The sequence below is a fragment of the Anarrhichthys ocellatus genome, unplaced genomic scaffold, assembly GCF_004355925.1.
Source record: "Anarrhichthys ocellatus isolate YVR2014 unplaced genomic scaffold, GSC_Weel_1.0 scaffold43, whole genome shotgun sequence".
Lineage (NCBI taxonomy): Eukaryota > Metazoa > Chordata > Actinopteri > Perciformes > Anarhichadidae > Anarrhichthys > Anarrhichthys ocellatus.
In genome coordinates this window covers 210,497-228,374 of record NW_022280073.1, presented here as the reverse complement: position 1 = coordinate 228,374, position 17,878 = coordinate 210,497, and the positions used below count along the sequence as shown (strand labels likewise).

At 43.0% G+C, this 17,878-nt stretch overlaps 1 protein-coding gene across 1 annotated transcript in view; it reads left to right on the top strand.

Annotated features, from left to right (window-relative positions):
- Positions 1-17,878, top strand: part of LOC116395079 (oxysterol-binding protein-related protein 10-like) — a 54,408-nt gene that overhangs the window by 27,099 nt on the left and 9,431 nt on the right. Inside the window, exons 7-8 of the mRNA XM_031868610.1 lie at positions 13,778-13,942; positions 15,709-16,231. Of these exons, the coding sequence (XP_031724470.1) occupies positions 13,778-13,942; positions 15,709-16,231 (688 nt within the window). The remainder of the gene's footprint in view (positions 1-13,777; positions 13,943-15,708; positions 16,232-17,878) is intronic.

Below are 17,878 nucleotides of genomic sequence, written 5' to 3'. Positions count from 1 at the left end.
CACGCCCAATGCCTCTCTGCAGCTGAAGAAAGATTGGGACATTCAGGCTAAAGCGGCCTGTAAAGACGGAGCCGCTAGGCATCAGCCGTGAATCTCCAGCTTTGGAGACTGGTCATTCTTAGCTTGAACATCACAGAAAAACCAATTACATCTTACTCGTGTAAAAAATCTGTTGTCTTCTTCAAAGGTGGGACCGGCAGAGAATGTTAAAAGTGGTGGTTGTTGGAGACCTTAATTTCCCATGGTCCTTTGTTTGTTGCCGCTGTCTCAGCCGAGTGACAGCTGGTTCATTTCTCTGGACCTCCCTCATCATCTCTGATTGACATCACATAGCAGCCATTCCCTTCATGCTGCCAGGCCGTCTACTGGCTCACTAATTCATTTTCTGATCAACTTGGATTCAGTGCCATCCTACCGATACACTTAGACAGCACACGCTATGTGATGATGGAAGTAAATTATTTTTTTCTTTTCCTGGAGCTTTTTCCTGGACCTCGAGTTGGCTCATGTGTCATCATGTGACCTAAGTATGGAATATCTGTCATGTGGTTGTGGATGAAGAGGAGCTTGCAACTCCTGTCTCTGCTCAAAGATGGGGTACATCCCAAGTCTCTTATTTGTCATATCTTCGCTTCTCGCTTGAACCGCAAGTTGTTCTGCATCGCCATATTGACAGCCGTCCCAAAGCTCTTATTTCTGCTCTGAGGAGCAAAGATCGAGGACGCATGAGAGCAGCCCTCCAGGAAGTGTTTTACCGCTTGACACGCCCCCTCATTGTTCATCAGTTATTTTATTGGATGCTGCAGCCAATCGGACTGATCTGATTTTTTTCAATGTCACTGGAGTGTTGTACCAGAGTGAACACAGATCACAGATTAAACTCTAGTTTTATATTTGATTAGTTTTCTGATTCACCATCTGGTTTAAATATGTTCATTGTAGACTGAAAAACAAAAGGACCACAAACAACTTTCTTCATTTGTTAGAAAGATTTGTCTTTTCATGATCTGTTATTTCCCTCAATAACTTGTATGATGGATACAATTAAAGTCAGAGAGAGTGGGAGAGACAAAACACTTTTTAAATCATTTATCGTCATTTCCATTCAGTCACATGAGGCTGATCATTCCTGAGTGTCTGGTTTGACGAGTTATATAATTTCAATTTCCCCCGAAACAATGAGCCTAATAGATTTATTCCAGTGTTCAAGAGAAACCAGAATCATATTCTGGGTTATTTAATAATGACGTCACAATCAGAATTTCAAAACATACAGACGCAAATAATTCATAAATAAGACAAATGCATTCTGCCGGTAGAAGTCGGTCCTGCGCTTATAAACAGGACACAGAACACAGTATAAATACCACAGACTGTGTATAAATACTCAATGCAGTTTGTTAAACAGGTAACAGGCTACAGAGAGAAAACACCTCTACCCTGGCAGTGATGATAACTGTGTCTTTATTTGTATTAGCACAGTGATCATGTGTACAGACACAAACTCCATCAAAAGTCTCTGCAGCTGTTAAAGCCGACTGACAGCTGATGCAGCTGTGATCAGAAACAGACGTCGCTTCACGTGACGCTTCAGAGGAAAGGATGTCTCATTTCTCTTAAAACCTGTTTCCTCTCTCCTCGCATGAAAAAGACGCAAGTGAGTTAAACGTGGAAGCAATCAAGAGATTTGGGATGTACCCAAGGTCTCTTGATCTTTCTCTGGTCGATGGCCTTTGACCTCTTCCCAGTGGATGCTGTGAGCAGTTTTCCTCCGGTGTTGATTGATGTTTCTCGTGTTAATTCCGTCTCTCACAGACGGACCGTTTCCCACAGCTGTGACAGGTGATGACATAATGACTTCACACACCACTCAGAGAGATCTTAAGTTGTTGAGTGGTTTGCGACTTTGAAGGCTCGATTGATAGACAGACAGTCCAGCCCCACGAGGGAGTCTGATGATACTTCTAAGGGTGTGTTCTTCCTGCTTTTAAATAGGACCCGAGAGACCCCCACCGGGGTCTTTTTAGAAAAGTGTAGCAGTCAGTGTGTCGTAGAAAGCATTTTTCATAAAGAAATATAATTGTTGCTCCAGACATATTATCATACCAGCCATTGTAAACACTGCAAACACAATTATACATGAACTAATATATCTGGAAGATATCTAGAAGATTTGCCACAATTTTGGCCAAAAATCGACGACCTATGCTCTCTCTATGGCTCTCTCATCACGGAGCAGGGATCGCACATGGCGGATGAACACATGTAGGAGGGGCGTGATTCAACCCGGAGACGATCAGCGTCGTCGAAATTACTCTCTTTCAAACCGTTCAAAAGTTATGGGTATACATGCAAACATCAGCCACAGGTCACGAGAAAAGAAATTGGGTAAAAAAAACTTACGTTTTGGCGATGAAAAACAGATTTATTCCAGCGGATTTCGCCGCAGCTCCTTCCTCCATGTTGTGCTGCATGCCTATGAGTGAGATCAATGCGCTGGCGGAATGAATGACAAAATGGCAGACGATTCTGTGAGGTGGACCAATCCATGTAGAGAAGGGGGTTCGCCCAGCATTTTGCGATTTTTAGTCAGTAAACAGACACGGAGATTCTCAAACACCCCCGCATGGCTCCCGTTGGACTATCCCGCATCTAAAAAGGTCTCACATGAGTAAATCGGACAATCACAGGCCTTACCAGGGTAACATACACACACATTATGAGCCATTTATTGTTATGAATGACAGATATGACACATCATAACTGCTCAAAATTATTCAAAATGGTGTCAAACTGCTTTATTAGGATTATTGAACACTCTTAGTGATAAGAAAAGTGAATATATAGTTATTATTTAGTTATATAGTATATAAAATTAGTATACAGCAATGCAACAGCTGGTTCCGAAAATCTAAATTTTGAATTTTATGACCATTTATGCTGGCCTGCTTCACTCAATCGAAGTAAAATATGTTGTGGGGACATGTAAAACGTGTTGTGCTATGTCTGTGGCGTATTTTTAGGCTTGCAGCTGCATTATTAAAAAAGAATATGTTCAATACAAGTGCTTTTTTTCAGGCGAACCTGAAACTTTTTCAATTTGAGCTGTGCCATAAGTGTATCAGTTATTAACCAGTAACATATACACAATATTTACACAATTCAACACATCTCACAAGTGTTACCAGTATTCTAGCATCAAAATTATTAAAATAGACCTTGTAGTTAGAGCTCAGGACTCTCTTGAGTATGGCTATGCAATTTTCGAGCAGAGGCCTAAAAATAGGGCTAGGGTCCAGAAGGAGGTAGAGTTGGTCAGAGTTCAAATGAAGGTACTGGTCCGTGTGAGTAGGTTTCCTGTACATTGTGGTCTTCATGCCCCTATCAGTCACTGCATGAACACAGGTGGAAACAGCTCACCATCTTCTTCCTGTTCACATCTGAACTTTCATGTGTGGGGGTTGACGTCACGGTCCAAGTCTGAGAAGGGCAGTTTGGTTAAAGAGTGGTCAACACATTCTCACTCCCGACTCATCAAATACCGCCGCTAGGTCAGGTGGCCCTAAGCTTCAAACCATGACACTCTAGGTACCCCGGTAACGTCGTAACGTATGTTCGTTACATGCATACAGTGTCTTTTTAAAATAAACTTCCAACATAGGTTTACATAGTTTTTTGGTTTACTTATACCAAATCTAACCTAACCAAGCATAAGTACTTGGTTAGGTTTCTGCAAAGATCATGGTTTGGGTTAGAACACGTAAAATAGATACAATTGTTGCGTAAGTGCATTAATTACAGTAAGTCCGGAAGTTATGAGACAGAACCATGGCACAATAAGTCAACGTTGACTTGGTTTCAGACAGAACACTTCCTGTTTGTCTGGTCCATCCAGCCTCCCCTCCCAACCACCCTATGCAGAGTTTCTCTGCTCTTTATACCGCGCCGGTTGCCTTGATCGTCTAACAATGACGCGGTTGGGTTTACATTAGAGATGACAGAGTGTTGCACGCTCATACGGACTCTGAAGCGAGCCTCGGTGCGTCCGAGGGGCACTGACCAAGCGTCGGTGTTTAGGCCCTTTTGGAGTGAGACCAGCTTGTCCAAGTACTGGCGTCAGATGGGCTACAGCTTTTGTCAGGGCAAATCTGTTCAACATGCCTCTGTAGTACTATATCACTCAGTAACCTCAGAGCAATATGCTTTGGGATTCATTATCTAACTCTTTAACTGCTTCCTAACATCAGTTAATACAAAGGCAGAGCCACGTTGTAGCTGTGACATCCACTATATACTACAGCGATATAAGTGAAACCGGACCAATAAATAAAGATCATAAAGCAGCATCTCAAGGTGAAACGGAGCGGTGCATCTCTACGTCTCTGGGATCGCCTTGTGTGTAGGACCAGGGCCGTAAAGAACAGCTGTACAGAGCTCTTCCACCACCATTAGGTGAGCAGTGAATATCCCTTAGAGGGGAAGAGGACAGCGCTATATTACATCTAGATGGCAGAATCTCACACGAGGGGAGAGAGGTGTAAACCATCTGCATTCAGACCACCTGCACACCCAGAGTGAAGTGTACGGCTGGAAAGAAAATGGAGAGAAATAGCAACATTTTACCAGTACAGGGAGATCATTCTTGTCGTCAGACTGAGTGCTTTTTTCCTTTCAGTTTTCAGTCTTTTCAGTCCATCATTTCAGTTGCTTCATTTCTCCATCTCTCTCTTTTATCCTCATTTCATCTTTAAAACAGCATTTTTTCCCAAACACCAGGGGGTGCCAAATAGCACAAGCCTGTGCGTGATCATTTCTGGGATTTCTGGGATGATGATGTTGAACGTCAGAACTGTAACTGTGTCAAAGGAGTAACAACTCACACCCTATCAGTTTGATACTAAATCCTATGAGGTAATAAATAAATAAAAAATGAAAGTAGGGTCCAGCAGAAACCATTTGCTCGACTACAGGAAAATTGACATATTTTTATATATAATAATATATAATATAATATATATATATATAATATATAATACCAACTTTTCGCTCAATATATACGGTTTGACCTATTAAAGTCCCGGGGCTTGTAAATTATTTCAAATTAAATAATGTTTAATTGACGTGAAAATTTGGATTACAGATTGACCAGAACGCAGGTGTTTGACACTCAAAATGAACTGCGGAGGTCTTACACATCGCTTTATATGTGTGTGTCCCCCTCAATGTTGAAACAAAACCTAAGCCCTTGAATAGCTGAGGTGACAAAAGACTCCAAGACATGACAAATTGAACACTTATATCAATAAGCCATTAATCAGTCCAGTAAGTGCGGTGCAGTGCGGACGAGAAGAGCAGCTTTAAATCAAGGTACAACACCACGATGGTGTTGATGTGTGTTCAAAGCCGCGGCTCAGGGATGGTGCCACACACCACGGACTCGGGCTCAGTGCGCTGGGCAGAGAAGCCGCTCATGCACAGCAGACTGGAACAGAACATTGTCACAGAAGAGAAGAGTGCATCGGTGGGCGATGCTGTCTGTCTCTCAGCGGGGAAATCAAAGCAAACACAACTCTTTAATGACATTTAGCAGATGTGTATGTCAGTGAGGAAATGGTGTGTGACAGTTGGAGGAAGCCGGTTCCCCAGCGCTCTGGGACAATACCTTCACAGTTTACTTGAGGGAGCTTTTGGTCCGAACACCTCCAGGGTTTGGGTGACAAAGTACATGTATTTAATCGTAAAAATGTTTCTTTTTTATTTAAACTGTGTGTATTTAAATTGTATTTCAATGTGTGTTGCACTCACTGTGTGCAGTTAGGTTATAGCTTGTAGTCTGTAGTTGTAGGTTGGGGGATTTTATAGTCAGAGTTAACAGACCTGGAACTTTCAATCAGATTTCTGGCACCATCAAGCCTCTGACTTAATTAGTGATGTTTGATAAACCACCTTAACCTTTTCAATTATGACATCTTTTCTCATATTTATCAGGTATGGCCACCATTTTTTTTTCCTTTGGTGAATGCAATGAGCCTCCGTTGTCCCACTAGGGTATTCCACTATCGATGCTGCTCTCCAGAACACTGGAGTATGTGGTGTGAATTGGGACACCGCTATAGTCCTTTACTGCAACTCTACTGAGAGTGAGAATGAAATGGCGTGCTCAAGTAAAGTCAGGATATGCCTGTGTGTTAAAAAAGCACTCCATCCACCGTGACACACACACACACACCTCTATGTTGTATACACTGGTCTCTTGTCCTGCCGCAGTCACTCCATGGAATATTCCATCTCTTTTCTGTCTCTGTCATCACTCTTCTCTGAGGACCGCCCACTCATTTATTATTCAGGAGGAAGGAGCTTTTGAAAGATTCCTGCTTCATTCTGCTGGGACACACGTAACATGCTAACACATCCATTCATAGCGTTGACAACACATAAAAGCTTCAAATACATTGACACGGTCAAAAAAATTACAATTGAGGCAAAGAGTATGCTTTGTATGGGGGGGGGGGGGGAACCGGGGAAGCACATCAAAAACTTTGGGGGGGGGGGTCTTTTATTTTGTCAATAGAGAGAGCTTTACACATTTAGCCACTTGTTAGCAACCGCCTTTGTTAAGACACGAGATGGCTTCAAAATTCATGACCGGGGTATTTACTTACGTATTTCATGTAGTATAAAACAAAACTTAAAATCTCTTAAGCTTGCGTTAACCACAGACCTTGTTTCAGGCATCTAACCAAAAACCTGTTAACAAAAAACCCACCGACTTCGAGACGCAGGAACTGGAAGTGCAAACATGCCGACACATTTCCTGGTTTAAGGACTCATTCCAATATTAGCTGCTCTGATTCAACAATGTCGGGCAGAAACAAGCGTGCATGTAGGCTGAAATTAAACCGAGTAAGAGGAGAGGACCCGTATTCTGCTGAGGTGCACACACAGCGAGTGTGATGATGCACGTTTTTGTAAGGAGGATTTGCATTTTGCTTAAGAAGTCAGCTGTTTGTTTTGGTGATTACTCTCACTCTGTTTGCTCGTTGATGGTTGGAAAAAGGTTTTTTTTTGCTTTTTATTTTCTCTAATACTCCCTAACTTTGTTGTTAATATAACAAATGATGGTTATTTGTGATGGGGGGAGGGTCAGTTATTTTCCCCGTCACTCAAAAACTATTTATATCTCTGGGGAGGGTCAGGAAAAATAAAACACAAAAATGAAGTCCCACCCCTGACACCAGCCCCTCTGGTGAATCACGAACACTCCTTAATTAATTAAGAATGCAATGAAGCAGCCACACACACACACACACACACACAAAATACACACACTTCTACAATCATCCACACAAGCCAGCATAGACAATTTACACATATATAAGTGTCTATAAACACAAAAAACTACACTTATATCATAGTGTATCCAAATACCTGTTTTGTCCATCATGACAAGGTGGTGATCTGCAGAAGAAACCGGTTGATCCCATAAGCTGCTGGTTGCCATGACAGTGAACACGGAATTAATAGTTCAACCTGAATCAATCTGATGGAAGGAGTGGAGGGGGGGGATTACCAAGAGATTAGAATGGAGTTGACAGAAGTCTCTCATCTTCTGTTGGTTTTTCATCCCACTCACCTCACTGCTCTCAATCCGTCTCTTTAGGTAGCATGTAAATGTGAAATCATGTGACCTTATGACCCTGTGTCTGAATGCCTTGTTGCATCAACTGTTTAACTTCAAATTCCTTGTCTCATCTTTCCACTGTACAATAAAAGTTTTTAGAAAAAACAATGGCAAGAAAAAAGTGGGAGATAGTCATGTGTTTGGTCTGCTGCTGATCAGCCCGCTGGGAATAAAGACGAGTCATGGGGTATGAGAAGGATTAGGAGGATAGACAAATACCCACGTGCACAAATGGAAATACTTATTCGTTCAAATGCCTCAAGTATATATTTCATATATAGGTTTCATGTCAGCCTCGCTAGCAGAAACGCACAATGCCACGTGGTTAACGTTGTGAAACAATTGGTTAGTTTTAGGCAACAGAACAGCTTGGTTAGGTGAGAAAGAAGATCATGGTTTGTGTTAAATAATAATGTAACAACGCAACGTGACAACATAAAGCGGAACTACATAACAAGCTTTAAGTCATTGCTTACTTTTGGTTTCACAGGGGACATGGACAGCGGTTTCCTGAGTGAATGTCCTGTGTTTGTTTGACCCACTCCACCCGCCCTTAGTAGAGTTTCTCCCCTGTTAAACTTGTTATTATACAACATAACTGTCCTGTGTTTGTTTGACCCACTCCACCCGCCCTTAGTAGAGTTTCTCCCCTGTTAAACTTGTTATTATACAACATAACGTTCAATAACTGTCGCATGATGTTCACATCACTTGCTCTACGTGTCGCTCGTTGTACTTCATCACTTGTTCTGACCGAATGCAAAAAAGTCGATATTCAACCTATCAGTGATTTGCAGTAAATGTCAACATTCTTTCCCAGGCTTTCAAATTTTTTTTCAAAGATAAAAATAACTTAAAGTTTATGTTGATTTAGAAGGCCACATAACTATTGAGGACGACTTATCGATTGAACCTGAATATAGCACAATATATAAAATGTAAACATGTAAAATAACAGTGAGCTGCAGAGCAGTGTCCGGCAGCTATGCAGCGCTGTGTGCACTGATAGTTCTGTTAGCTGTTAGCCAACACACTGCAAACTGTTATCCCTCCTCTGTGGGCGCAGGGTGGCGGATGGGGGGGGGGGGGTCAGAGATGTACTCAGCTGTGTGATCACTTGTGGCCCCTATCAGCCAGGGACTGGAAAAGCATGTGAGTTAGGAGTCAGCAGTCGGTACAAAACAAGCAATAAAGTAAATAGTAAATGCACTTGTACTTGTACGCACCTGTCTAGTCTTCCGACGCCTCAAAGCGCTTTAACATTACATGTCATTCACCCATTCACACCCATTCATACACTGATGCCAGGGGCTACCATGCAAGGTGCCACTATCCATTAGGACTAACTACCCATTTACAACACATATACAGCCAATTGGGGCTAAGTGTCTTGCCCAAGGACACATCGACATGGACTGGAGGAGCCGGGTGACCGAACCGCCGATCTTCTGACTGGAAGAGTGCAACCACGAGAGCTCCTTGAGCATGCAGCCATAACTGGCCACCCACAATGTTAGACAGTTTTGCAGCAGAATGGTCCCCTGGCGGATATAATGAACTGGGACCATCCCTTGAGGTTTCCATAAGTGTTTTCTTTCTTCTTTTTAAAAAAAAACTGCATAACTGGGTTGCCCGTTAACACCAACACGTCATGTGCGCCGTTGCTGAGTTGACAATAAGCGCATAAGGAGCAGCTGCACTCAGTCCTCAGCCCACAGTTGCTTCCATAGTGGTAATTACACAGACTGTACCACAGCACTGTGTAGCCAGGGGTGGATGGAGGTATAGAAGGAAGAGGGGGATGGGACGGCGGAAAGAGGACATAAAAGTGAACGAGTGAAACAGGCAGGGAAGCAGCACTGAGGGAGGGAACGGGAGTGAGTGAGGGGAGGCAGGAGGCAAGAGGGAGATGGTGAGAGGAGGAGGAGGAGGCATTGGAGTAGGGCAGGTTCTGATGTAACACAGTGTGTATGTGCAGGGGGCGGGGCTTATGTGAAGAGGGAGGCCGGTGGGGATAGAGAGGATTGTCGGCATCACTTTTAATCTGCCTGTCAAAAGTGTAGCAGGCAGAGCTCTATACTCTCCCGCCTTCTCTCTCTCTCTCTCTCCGTCCATCTCCTCCTTCCTCCTCTTCTTCTCGTCTCACCTCACTTTTGTGAATGTCTGTCAGCCTCTCCTCACTCTGGCTCTGTCACCCTGCCCTCGGCTCCGTCTGTCACTTGCTGTGGTAGTGTCGGTGCTGGGACATCAGCGAGGGTCTCTCCCACCACCTCTCTGTCTGTCTTACTCCGGATGGTGGACATGAAATCTAGCAGGACTCCCAACAAGTCAGCAGTGGATGCATGCCAGCCCAACAACGTGAGTGGGAAATCACTACTGTGTGTGTGTGTGTTTGTTTGTGTGTGCATGTGTGTGAGTGTGTGCGCACATGTTGTGATATTAGTTCATCATTTTGTTCTGTTACCAGAGCAATGATCCAGAGAGTGGATGGATAATAGTTGTTTGTCCATAAAAGTTGGCAGGATTATATTGTATGTTTGTGAATCTGTATGGCCAAGAGTGTGAGACTGTGTGTGCATTTTGTGTGAAATGTGATGTGTGTAAATGGCAGGGTGGGCAGACAGTTGAAACATCCCAGCCATTTACAACTTGTAATAACCTTCCTGGAGCTGGGCATTGGAGAGAAACTGGGCACACAGATAAGAAAGTGTGTGTGTGTGTGTGTGTGTAGGTCTGTAGGTGTGTGTGTGAGAGAGACAGAGGGAATGTGTGTGGCACATTCTTACATAACCTCAGAGTAAACCCCATTGTCAATGAATTATTCAAAATAAATATTTTCCTATTTTAGATTCTCAGGCTTAAAGGGACAGTCTGAGAGTTTTGTTACTACTCTTGTTTGTTGTCTTACCCAAAGACTTGGTCAGTGACCCAACGCTTCAACGTGACAACATTCGCTCGATACATGCATACACTGTCTTTTCAAAAGAAACTTCTGTTTTCGAAGGAGACAGCTCACGTTTAGGCAACAAACTACTTGGTTGAAAAAATGTGGTGCACCGAAGCTGCAACCTCTGGGTCTGAAAAGTGAAGCAAATGTGGAATTGTCTTAAATTTGCATTCCTTCTAATGGCCAGCAGGGGGTGACTCCTCTGGTTGTAAAAAGAAGTCAGATTGTATAAAGTCTATGAGAAAATGACTCTACTTCTCACTTGATTTATTACCTCAGTAAACATTGTAAACATGGGTTTATGGTCTCAATCTCTAGTTTCAAGTCTTCTTCGATACACCTTGATGTTCATTTAGTAGATTATGGTCCATCATAACAGACCATAAAGCAGAGAATTCTCTGGGACGGGGCTACCTTGTGATTGACAGGTCGCTACTACGGCGTTGTCCGGTCTGGGAGTTGTCCGTGTTTTCGTCTTAGAAAGACCGTAAATTGTAACTCTTTTGGTATCATAAAAATTATTCAGCGTTCAGTTGAACTTAGCTCCACCCTCTCGTGTCACATTTGGTTGCAATAAAACAAGATGGTGGGCCAGTTTGAGAGTTGCAATGCGCCATTCACGCACTACTAACCTCAATAATTTGAATCCTCCAGCATGGCGTCATTTACCTTCATTGCTTATTTTACTGCCAGACTATTCTGAGTATATATTTGTACATAATTTGTGAGAATACAGTCTTTCCTCAGAGACCTCGTGGTCTGGTTAAGAATACAAAAATGTATGTTGTTACAACCCTCAATATTAAGGGGAGTTAGCAAGTTTTCTGCTAACATAAAGTCATGATCGCCGTACAGTATCATTACTATGCACACGCAAGGTACTAACGGAATGTAACCGTTTGCCTTATTTATGATGATGACGACTTGGGGTGATGCAGAGTTATGTTTTGTGCAAAAGCAATTCAAAAGTTAATGTGCACTTGTTGCGTACAACCAACACATACAACCAGACATAATATTATCAATTTCCAACTCAGACCTTATTAGAATGACACATAGGACAACTACATTGATAGCTGTAAAAATGAGAAACCAACCACTGAGTTAATTTGTCATTTCTATATCTCCAGTAAAGGTAATACAGAAATGAAAACACAGTCTCTGTAAGATCTGGGATGACACACACTTTCTTTGGGATATTTTGAGTCACAAATCATAGTTATTTATTGATGATATTTAATATCAGGATACTTTTTATTGTGAACAAAGAATGGAACTATTAGTAATGCTGTTTGTTGCCTAAAAGCAGGGCTTTAAATGTAAGTATTACATCTCTAATTGCTCCCCCCTTATTTTAGACTCAGTTCTGCAGTCACAGAAAACAAATGTATTCATTAAAAAATGAAATAGAAGGGAAACGTAGCACTTGTATAACAAACGTTACGGTACCTTTAAGGACATGTGATGTCTACGATCCTGCACCTGATGCTGTTCCCTCCTGTGGACAGGGAGCAGCGTTTACATTCATTCAGGTCAATGGGCAATTTAAATGTTGGTTTGGTCACAAGTTTCACTTGCCTTGTTTGTGAATTTTGTTTTTCATTTGGGGAAATATTTGGTCCTGCCCACGATTTTGTGTTCACATTCATGATTTAGATGATACATTCACAGAATTTTTTCATGCTAGATATTTACAAAAACATTTTTTTTACATTTGCATTACTCTGAGCTTAATTTCATTGCATATCCATGAACTTGAGCCTGGTATGATCAAACATCATGATTTATTTTTTTACATGTGACGAACTTCATGGAGCTGGATTGTAACTCACAAACTAAAGCTGTGTGACATTCCCTGTACTATTTTTCTGCTTCCACACGTTATAGTGTTAAATCACAAAGACTAATGAGTAATGGGCCAGTGGAGGGATCTCTTTTGAGTCCCCTCTCTGCTGTGGGGCCTGGGGGCTCCTTCTTACATTATGCATTAGCAACAATAAGAGTACGGCTCTCTTTCGCCTCAGCTGCTGCAGATTGAGGATCCAAGGGGCTGCAGAGCGCTGGGAGGCTGGACAGGGAAAGCCGTGATGGACTCAGGAATCTCTCCAAAACCATACTTATAATAATACACATTCAAATTGAAATGGTTCCATTTTGAAGCCACAGTTTCCTCTTTTAATGTCAGACTCTTCAAATGGGGTCCTTAAGAATCTTTCCCTTTTTCGTTCAGTTAGAATGGTTCGATGATATTAACCTAATCTGGAAATAGGAGGGCAGCAACTGAGAGGCCAATCTGTCCTGTTCTTCTGATCGATCGATTCATTTCATGCTCCAGCTGAGGATGTACAGCAAAGTCAATAGGCAAAGGAACAGACAGAAGAAGGGAAATTAGATAGAAGGGAGAGAGGGTCGAGAAAGGATGGTAGTTGTCTTTTCACCAGACCAGCTGATAACACTCTTGATCTTTAGTCTCCCATGGACCTTTTGTCAGAGAGGGCTAGGTCAAGAAGACCAGGGCACAGAAGACCACATTCCGGCCCAACCCGGTTGCCAGAAAAAATGTTGGCATTGTACATTTCATCAAACCAACAGCATACATTGAATGTCTACGTTTCTGAACCAAAATAATGTTTCATGAATATGTTTCATATCAGCCTCGCATCATGCTTGCAGAAACGCACAAGCGTGGACAGAAGGAACAGAAAATGATCAAACACAAACTGTTGCCTCAAAGCCGAAAGCGCATGATTATCTAAAGTTATCTAAGTTTTCCCTGCTTGGAACTAAGTACAACAAACACAACTACAAACAGCCAAAGGCAAAAAGGTATGTGGAAGGGTTGTCCCCATCCTTTTGACCACACAGTATACACCTTTAGAATTACATGATGAGAGTGTTTGTTGAGCTGGACTTTGTTTTGCTCTTCCAAAAGTCCCAAACAAACGTCTAAATAGATAACGGAACTTGCCGATATGTGCATTAAGTCTGCCTACATCTGTCTATGTCCCTGTAGTCTGACTCACCGGATGTAGACTGGGTATAAGCCTGCCATTGGCGTTCTACTCCCGTCTTCGCTATCTGTGCTATCTATTTCACAAGGCCCTCTTCTTGCTAGTTTTCCCAATAGTCATTTGTGTCTCCGCCACCAGGGACAGCAGCAGAGCCAAACCAGCAGCCAAGAAACCCTGGATCCCTGCGACGAGACCACAGACACAGAGGACAATGAGGAGGAAGACCTGGGAGTTCTGGATGACCAGAGAAGCATCATGATTCACCTCCTGTCCCAGCTGAAACTTGGCATGGACCTCACACGGGTAAGTGTAAGATTCTACCTTTATCAATTAGGTTTTAGGTAGCGTGTGAAAAGACCAAACCTTCAACGAGATAGACCCCGTCCAAGAAACAATGCTGTCAGCCAGTTCCCAGTGCTGAGCGACAAGGTCCAAGCGAGAGTGTGCTGTAAAGCTTACTCAGAGCCGCGAGCTGCCTTCACCCGGGGCCTGTCCAAGCCGACATAGAGCGGGCAGAGGCTATTGAGTTGGGAGTGTGAACAGGTTGGATTAATGAACCCAGCCCGGCAGTTTAGACCAGCGCAAATGGTAGACCACAAAACGCTGCAGCGTTACTACTTGTTACCACCAGCGTACCGTGGTGAAACTAGTGTCTATATTTGGGCCAGTGCTATAAATAATACACCATCTCGTATTCATTTAACATTTGCCTTCCTCTTTGTCCCCCCCCCCCGCCCTGGTTTTTGGTTGTAGTTAGTCAGATGTCCTCTGGTCATGTGATTGTGATGACTCTCTCAGACCAGTGAGCTCAACCTGATTACTGCTGGACCAGTGCTCTGGATCACAGGGATAATGTGCCAACGATGTGCAACAGAAGGGGATTCTGACCTCGAATACCTGAGAGACGGGGGGGTCTGTGGGCAGATTATGAAAGAACCATTTGCTCTTGCCATGTCCATATTGACTCGTGGTGTTGCAGTGTGACAGGGATCGACGTTTTGACTCAGGCCCTCTGGTGTGGCTCGATCAAAACGTCAAATTTGACCGCGAGGTGTCATCATATGGACAGTCAGGTTGTGTAACGGGCTTGACTTTATGTAATCTGAAGGACGACAGAGAGTTTCGGCAAATTACGAAGTAAAACTTTCCCCATCACATGACATGAAACCACACCGTACCATTGGAGCTGTTAGTGGACCTATAATACATATGGGCCAGTTCATGTGTCAGTCCCCTGATGATGTTTGTCAGGAAAGAGATGGGAAAGGACAGTGCTTGCTATCGCATTATTGATTCTACTCCTGCCTATAATACACATAGAGCTGTCAAACAGCCCTCTGTCTTAGTTACCATGATATAACTTTATTGATTTATCAAGCTTTAGCTGGGATGTGTGTGTGTGTGTGTGTTTTTTGTTTGTGTGTATGAAATGCCGGTGTGTCACCAATGACTAGTGTTAATACAAGTGTTCTTCAGGATTGTAAGCTATAGGTGAATATAATTGTCCATAAAAGCCCAAATTTGATCTAAGTTGTTGCATTTTCCGAGGCAATCATACTTTACTTTTACTAAAATGACTAAAAGAGTGTATGAGTGATGTGATGGAGGCCACGCTATAAGGAAAGCAAAAGGATGAAAGGAAAGAGAAAATAAATTAGATACCGCTGTCACATTCCACTGCAGCAAGACAACGAGATACAAACTCACTTGCCTTGGATGAATCAACCGGCAATATAGACAATGAAAATGCATTTCCTTTCAAATGTAATCGACAATGCAGTTTCCTTGTATGGGAACCTAATTTCTGAGATTTCAGGCTGATGTTTAAGGATAAGAAGGCATCGGTACTGGAGGTATTCAAGGGTGCTTTAGAGACACATGAGTCACATTATGGATCAGGTTTCTTTGGATCCCCTCAGACGTCAGCCTGTCTATCATGTTGAAAGCAAAAACACCTCTGTTCACTTGTGTATCTTTTTCATACAACCACAACTGTAGGACGTCTGCACAATGATCACACAGTAGATTTTACATGTTTTTGTTGTCATCTCTGTCCATCCCTCTGTCAGGTGGTGCTCCCTACCTTCATCCTGGAGAAGCGCTCCCTGCTGGAGATGTACGCCAACTTCATGGCTCACCCCAACATGTTCCTCTCCATCACCTCTGGCTGCACGCCAGAGGAGCGCTTTGTCCGCTTTGTGGAGTACTACCTGACTGCCTTCCACGAGGGCCGGAAGGGTGCCGTGGCCAAGAAGCCCTACAACCCAATCCTGGGTGAGAACTTCCACTGTTCCTGGTATGTGCCTCGGGACCGGGTTCGACCTCTCAGGACTACCAACTGTACCGCGCCCATCTCGGCACCCACAGCCACTTCTACCATTCCCGGGTCCCCACAGAGGGGGACGGACGGCAGCAGCAGAAGAAACTCAGACTGCTATCGTGTTCGGTTCGTGGCGGAGCAGGTGTCCCACCACCCACCTGTGTCAGGCTTCTACTGCGAGTGCAAGGAGAAGAAGATGTGTGTCAACACTCACATCTGGACCAAGAGCAAGTTCCTGGGCATGTCTGTTGGAGTGTCCATGGTCGGGGAAGGTAAGACGTGTAGCCTGTTCTAAAAAAACAAGTGTGTGCCTGATTTCCAGAGCATTGCAAATAATTGCACAAGGAACATGGTTACAGGTTGATATTCTCCTGACCTTGAAGAGCTGTTTCTTCCATTTGTTTGGGATTGTAATGCCCTGCTGCGGTGCAGATGGTACAAGAGTGCACACTGTACTCTGTATACCTATGAACAGTAATGCACTGTAATTCGTATACAACCCACGTTATCATTTTGTATGTACACCACGTAATCGTGACCCAGGACAGGTGATGTAGTACAAAGAGGGGAGAAAAAGTTGGGGTGGATGGGTGGGTCTAAAAACACCAGAACTTCACTCAGGCAGGCTGGTCTCATCCAGCGTTCGTAGCTATACCTAATAAAATGAGTGTGGCGTAATTGGTAGGTACCCCACAAAATCATTGCTTATGTTATCAACTTAATCATAAACGAGGAAGTATAGAGGCCGCAAAAGCCAGGGGCGGGTGGGAGGGGCAGTGTTTGGGTCCAACAATCAGCGATCTTTGACCCGGGAGACTGCTGTTAGGTCCCCATTTGGAACAAGAAGTCACACTGATTTATTTATCAGGTAACTTGCGTACTTCCGTAACGGCACTTCCGTAGTTATTTTGACCCAAACGGCGATCTTTTCCTAAACCGAACTAAGTGGTTTTGTTGCCTAAACCTAACTTAGTTGTTTACTGTGAAGACAGAAGTTTATTTTGAAAAGACCATATGCATGTAATGATCAGAAAGGTATATATATTTCTGGCTTTCGTAGGAAAACGCACAAAAAATGAGTAGTAACTTTTCTTAAGATATCATACAAACTGTTGTATGAGGATAAGTTGACCCAGGAGACCGCTGTTTGTGTCCCGTGTGAAACCAAAGTCAACGTTGACTTATTTGTCACATAACTACCATTCTTAAGTAACGTAACTTTCTTAGTTATTCTAACCCAAACGTTGACCTATTTGTTTGGTAACTTCTGAAATGAATACTTTAGTAGTTATTTTAACCCAAACCACGATCTTTTCTGATACCTAACCAAATAGTTGTTTGGCCTAAACACCACAGGGTGTTGTCCAAACACACTGATTGCTTGTGTTTCTGGACATTTGTAGGAAAACACAATCAAAACCCAACAAAAATAATTGTAAGTTATCATACAAACTGTTGGATCTGGCAGAAATGTCTTAATAATGTTGGATGAAATAAATAAATTGCCAGTACCAGAAACCAGTAGACATATTTGGAACATTATTAAAAGAAGTTCCTGGGGTTTTGAATAACAATAACGAGAAAAATGTCAGAGCAGTCTGTTGTCAGATGGATTAAATGGTTAATCATTACCGCAATCTGACATCCACAGCTGTTTGCAGACTGTACGAGAGCCTCCTTCAGCTGATTAAATCCCCACAGCTCTCCAAAACAGCAGCACTCGTATGTGTGCTCCATCTGCAGCCTCTAATTGGAAAACCGTTTCAGCAAAACAGAGTGGTGTCATCCACGTTTGCATTTTGTGTTCACATTGATTACATCTTACACAGCTAACGCCAGGCTGCTGCGAAACTAGACAGAGACTAGACACCCATGCATCGGATGAGCTGACTTCAAACCTATTCCTCAAGTTTATGTGT